Raw genomic sequence first — 5,031 nt, forward strand, 5'->3', positions numbered from 1 at the left:
ATCTCTTCAATGGAATACTTCCTATACCTGACATCCGAGTTTGCTAAAGCGGTAAGGGCCTTTGTTTTCTCTTCAGACTCCTTGAGAGCTTTCATTTCCGCATTAACTCTCTTCTTAGACTCTAATTCAGCAATCCTTTGAGCTGCTTCAGCTGCCTCCATAGCTGCTTTCGACTTTGCTTTCTCTTTCTCTGCAATGGCCAACGCTGCTTCCTCTGCATGTCTTGCCTCTTCTAGTTTCCTCTCTTCTTCTAACTTCCAACGCTGAAGCTCAGTGGCCTGCATTCCCAAAAAACATTTTCAGATTTAAACCATAACACTTATCTTGACATAAACTCTATATATATACATACCTTTTGTTTTGCTGTGAGTGCTTCTTTGCAAGCAGTACTGTACATTTCCATTGTCTGCTTTAACTCCAGTTTAAGCCTCCTCATCTCAGCTTCTACGTCATCCTGCATTATGGAATTATCAGTACCTCTAGCTAGTTTTAGACCGGACATGGGGAAGATCATGTTAATAGGTCTTACTACAGTTTGAGAGGCGGATGAAAATCTTTCGCTCTCGAACGAGCCTGATGACATATCAGTAGGTGAGTTCATATCCATTGATCTCCTTCCATAGTTGGAGGACTGATCAAAGTTAGAACCATAGTCCATGTCTGAGAAATTAGACAACCTAGGAGGAGTTCGGTTTGGATCGTTATTGTCATACAGAGAAGGGAAGATACGGTCAATGCTTGGTCTTCCAGAACTAACAAATGATATGTCTGATTCTGGAACTGATAGTTCTCCGTATGATCTCCCATTTCCTCTTCTTGTAAAAGGAGACCTGAAGGATTCTGACTGATCCTCCATGGACCTACGTTGATGATGATCCTCCATGGACCTACGTTGATGATCCTCTATGGACCGACGTTGTTGTTGATCTTCAATAGACCTGCGTTGCTGAGACTCGAAAGACCGTCTCTCAGCTGCATAAGAGGAAGATGGAAAAAAACAAGTTTAAGGTCAACAAATGAAAGAAGTGGAAGAAGAAGAAGAAGAAGAGATTTTTTTTGTGTTTTCAACGACAACCTCGCATATTGTTAGTGGAAGTAGAAGGCATAGGTTGAGGTGGCTTTAAGCTAGGTTGTTGAGCTGGACTGCGTAAAGGAGCATTTATAGGTGCAGAACGAGAAGCTGATCTCATTGTTTGAATCTTTCCTTTGGATATCACATAAACTGTGCAAAAATCAGGTGCACTTTTTGTTATGGTGCCTGGAATATCTGTAGGCTTATTGAACCTGCGAAATTTAAGTTATCCACCATCAACAATGGAGAAATCAAGATTCAGCTAGAGATGAAAAAGCTTAAGGAAGAGGTTGTTATTATTTTTTACCTAAGAAAGCCACCTTTGTTTGATGAACCAACTACTAAAACCTCAACGGCGGCTTGGTTTGCATATTCTACCAATGCTCTGGCTACATCTGTCTCCTCAAGCAACACATCTTGGCATTGAATCTGGACAATTTTCATTTGCACAACACCATTATAAGGATGAAAGCAGAAAAAAAAAAACAAACGATGAATCTAAACCAATAAACTCACATCTTTGCGCGTGCAGAAGCAACGGAAAGGAAGGAACAACTCTTTGGAAATGCCTTCTGGATCTCTGCACACTAATGAAGATTCTTGGCTCAGCTCTGAAACAAAAAAATAACAAACCATCAACAACTGAGAAATGTTTTTCGAACATAGAAAAGATAGAAAACGATGAAGAAGAAGAAGATATAGTTTGTTTACTTGCAGAGGAAGCATGAAGAGAAGGGGTATTTGTCAATGGAGAAGGGCGGAGCTTGACATGGACGAGAATTACAGATTGGCCTCGTTGCAACAAATGATCAACCGCCCATTTAAGAGCGTGTTGGCTACTTTTGTCTTTGTCTATTGCAACAGCTACAACCCCATTTGATCCTCCTTCCTTGACTCCCACGTTATTGTTCTTTGCCAACCACATCTTTGTGATCTTTCTCTCGCTCTCTTTCTCTCTCTTTTTCAGGATTCAGGATTCAGCCCAATAAAGAAACTTGAGAGGATGAACTCGAAAGAGAGAGAGAGATGTGTGTTTGAGGTTTAAAGATGGTTTCTCTATTTTTCATTTTGTAATTTTTTTAGGAAGCGAAATAAGAGGATGAAGAGTTTAAAGAGTAGTTTCTATAAAAATACATTGTTTTTTTTTTGTTTCTCTCTCTCTATGAACGTTTCTCCTTCTTCTACGCCTTTCTTTCCTTTGACCTCTTAGACTTCTCTTTTCCTATTAACTGAAATTTTCGACCATTGTTAATTATCGATTTTGTGTACAGATTTTTTAGTGGAAAACAATTTATTTTTCTCAGAAGTAATCTTGAAGATATATCCAAAATTTTAAAATAACTTATCTATAAATAAAAGAAGAAAAATCAATGTTTTGAAATGAGGAAAAAAATATTGACTTCGACTCTCTACTTACTAAAATTAGAATGGTTAAATAGCTGATCAATTGTCTAGTAAAGTTCTCATTGTGTTAACTATGATGATCAATACATTTCCTTACTAAGACAAGAAAAGAGAAAGTTAGAGGTTGAAGAGAGACGTTGGGAGTTCTTGACTAAAGTCATTTACGTACCATGAGAAATATTTTTTTGTATACGTACAAACATCTTTTTGAAAATAAAGAGAGTCAAGAAAACAAGAAAATGAAAACTTTGTATGAGATTGTGTAGGTACAAGTTGATTGACATCGTGTTGAGAAATGTTGAGACTGTTGTATAAAACACATACTGTAATAAAAACTTCCTTTAAGAAAAAGACATTCATGATTAACGTAGAGTAACTGATCTTTATTTTGTTTTACCTTAAGATCATGATTTAAATAGACAACACAAAATAGACTGGCGAGAATCTCCTTAAAATGTTTATATTGTGATTTAACCAAGGAGTGTTTCAACCAATACAAAAAGAAGAGTTATTATGAGTGTAAAGAAAGTGTTCCATAATTGAACGACTTAAGTTATAAAGTTTACAATACCATAGTTGACATAAAAGACTCTGTGGCCCAATGGATAAGGCGCTGGTCTACGAAACCAGAGATTCTGGGTTCGATCCCCAGCAGAGTCGATTTCATTTTTGCAATCTAAGTTTTTTTTTTTTTGTTTTTTTTTTGAATTGCGAATTTGACGAAGCTTAAGAAGAGTAAAACGATTCCATATCGGAAGGATTCGCACAAGTGAAAAAGGAGGAAGAAGATGACTACAGTGGCAATGCACAGCGTCTTCGTCTACGGTAGTCTCATGGCCGACGACGTTGTTAGTCTCCTCCTCAACCGTATCCCTCAAACATCCTCCGCAATCCTCCCTGATTTGTACGATTCCTTCTCTCTCTGTGTGATCGATTCGAGTTGTTGAAATTGAAAAAATTTGAGTTGTGGATTTTGAGATTTTCGCAGCCATAGATTCAGCATCAAAGGACGTGTTTATCCGGCGATTCTACCAGCTAAATCCGATACAGTCTCTGGCAGGGTCAGTATCCGAATCTGATTCATGACTCTTAGGGATTTCAATTCTTAGAGATTTGGGAATATTTGAATTCTTGTGTGTGTGTGTACTGTGTAGGTTTTGTTTGGAATTACAGATCATGAACTTTATGTTTTAGATGAGTTTGAAGATACTGAGTATGAAAGACAGAACGTTCAAGTTTTGTTAACTGTGAGTGATCATCATTCTTCATTCCATTTCTGTATAGATTTCAATGTAGAGATGTTGAAGTTTTTTTTTTTGTGTTTATCTTCTTTTCAATCTACAGGATAGTTCTGAGAAACTGCAAACAAAAACTTACATATGGGCTAATAAAGATGATCCTGACCTCTACGGTACTTGGGATTTCGAGGTGAAGCTTATATATCTTTACTTGTTCACACAGATTAGTTCTCTCTTTGGATCATGACTTGTTTGAATTGGTGTATGTATGTATGTATATGGAAAGGAATGGAAGCAACTTCACATGGAAGGTTTCTTGAAGATGACTAAAGATTTTGCTCAAGAGTTGAATTTACCTGAATCTGAGGCATGACTGGCTTGGCCACCATATTCAAGATAAGTTTCCTTAATGGTAGACACTAGATTGGGTCACTATATTGTTGGTATTGAAGGGTTAGATTTTTCATGAATACATTACATTATTAGAACTTGGGGGGTTGTGGTATTACTTCAACTAAACAAGGAATAAGAAAACATCTGCAAATTCTTGTGCTGTGTGTTATTATTATTAAGTACACATATAAAAATGTTTTAGCTCCTCGATTGTTCGTTTGCATTTATCATAAACGAGAGCTCAATGGCATTGTCTGAGTCGAATTTTTTGAATTTGCCACAGTACTAATTATGGATTTGGGAAGAACAAAATCAACATGTTATGGAAACTTGAAAAGCAAAAAATGGACAACAAATGTGTTGTAGATACTAGATAGCATCAACTTTTATTAGTAACTAGGTAAAAGGTTGCTGTAGATAAAATATAGGTTATTAAGAAGCAAATGAAGGTAACACAGGTAGTAGTGAAATAAAATGCAAAAAGGAAGAAGGAAACGATCACTTTTGCCCAGTGAGATGAACATCTTGAGGAAGGAGGGAGTAATCGATCTCAAGAGCCTCGAGTATTTGCTTGACCGCGATGATCAGCTCGGTTCTCCTGAGACTCTTCACTGCAAACTTTTGGAAGTTCATCGTGTGCTGGAAGAGCAGATTCATTTTCAGTTTGTTCACATTCTCAATCGCTCTCACCATCAACATGGCTTCTGGATACCAATTATGTGGGTTCTGTACCAAGTATCTGACCAAGATAAAAAAAAATGAATACACAGTGAGTGAGTGAGTGAGTGATCACTAGAGGGTTTTTGTTTCGCCTGATACTTACTCTGTGATTTTTTCCTTGAGAGTGGCGATTTTCGCGGCTGGTGTTGAGAATGCTATGGATAATTCTACATAGTCTCCCATATCTGGACTTCTGTAGAAATT

At 37.2% G+C, this 5,031-nt stretch overlaps 3 protein-coding genes and 1 non-coding gene across 4 annotated transcripts; 2 read left to right on the top strand and 2 right to left on the bottom strand.

Annotated features, from left to right (window-relative positions):
- On the bottom strand, positions 22–1,997 carry LOC104715926 (U-box domain-containing protein 52-like). The gene is made up of 7 exons (XM_010433290.1): positions 1,784–1,997; positions 1,589–1,683; positions 1,380–1,501; positions 1,076–1,284; positions 353–972; positions 108–278; positions 22–27 (listed from the first exon to the last, which is right to left on the bottom strand). The coding sequence occupies exons 1-7, from the start codon at positions 1,995–1,997 to the stop codon at positions 22–24; spliced, it is 1,437 nt and encodes a 478-aa protein (XP_010431592.1).
- TRNAR-ACG lies at positions 3,064–3,136 on the top strand. Its single transcript has one exon. It is a non-coding gene; the product is annotated as a tRNA-Arg (tRNA).
- Positions 3,164–4,317, top strand: LOC104713889 (AIG2-like protein A). Its single transcript, XM_010431117.2, has 5 exons — positions 3,164–3,380; positions 3,465–3,537; positions 3,631–3,723; positions 3,821–3,904; positions 4,001–4,317. Exons 1-5 carry the CDS (start codon positions 3,265–3,267, stop codon positions 4,085–4,087), a joined length of 453 nt encoding a protein of 150 aa, XP_010429419.1. The 5' UTR covers positions 3,164–3,264; the 3' UTR covers positions 4,088–4,317.
- Positions 4,522–5,014, bottom strand: LOC109126310 (mechanosensitive ion channel protein 9-like). The gene is made up of 2 exons (XM_019229769.1): positions 4,931–5,014; positions 4,522–4,846 (listed from the first exon to the last, which is right to left on the bottom strand). Exons 1-2 carry the CDS (start codon positions 5,008–5,010, stop codon positions 4,606–4,608), a joined length of 321 nt encoding a protein of 106 aa, XP_019085314.1. The 5' UTR covers positions 5,011–5,014; the 3' UTR covers positions 4,522–4,605.

The sequence above is a fragment of the Camelina sativa genome, chromosome 9 (assembly GCF_000633955.1).
Source record: "Camelina sativa cultivar DH55 chromosome 9, Cs, whole genome shotgun sequence".
NCBI lineage: Eukaryota > Viridiplantae > Streptophyta > Magnoliopsida > Brassicales > Brassicaceae > Camelina > Camelina sativa.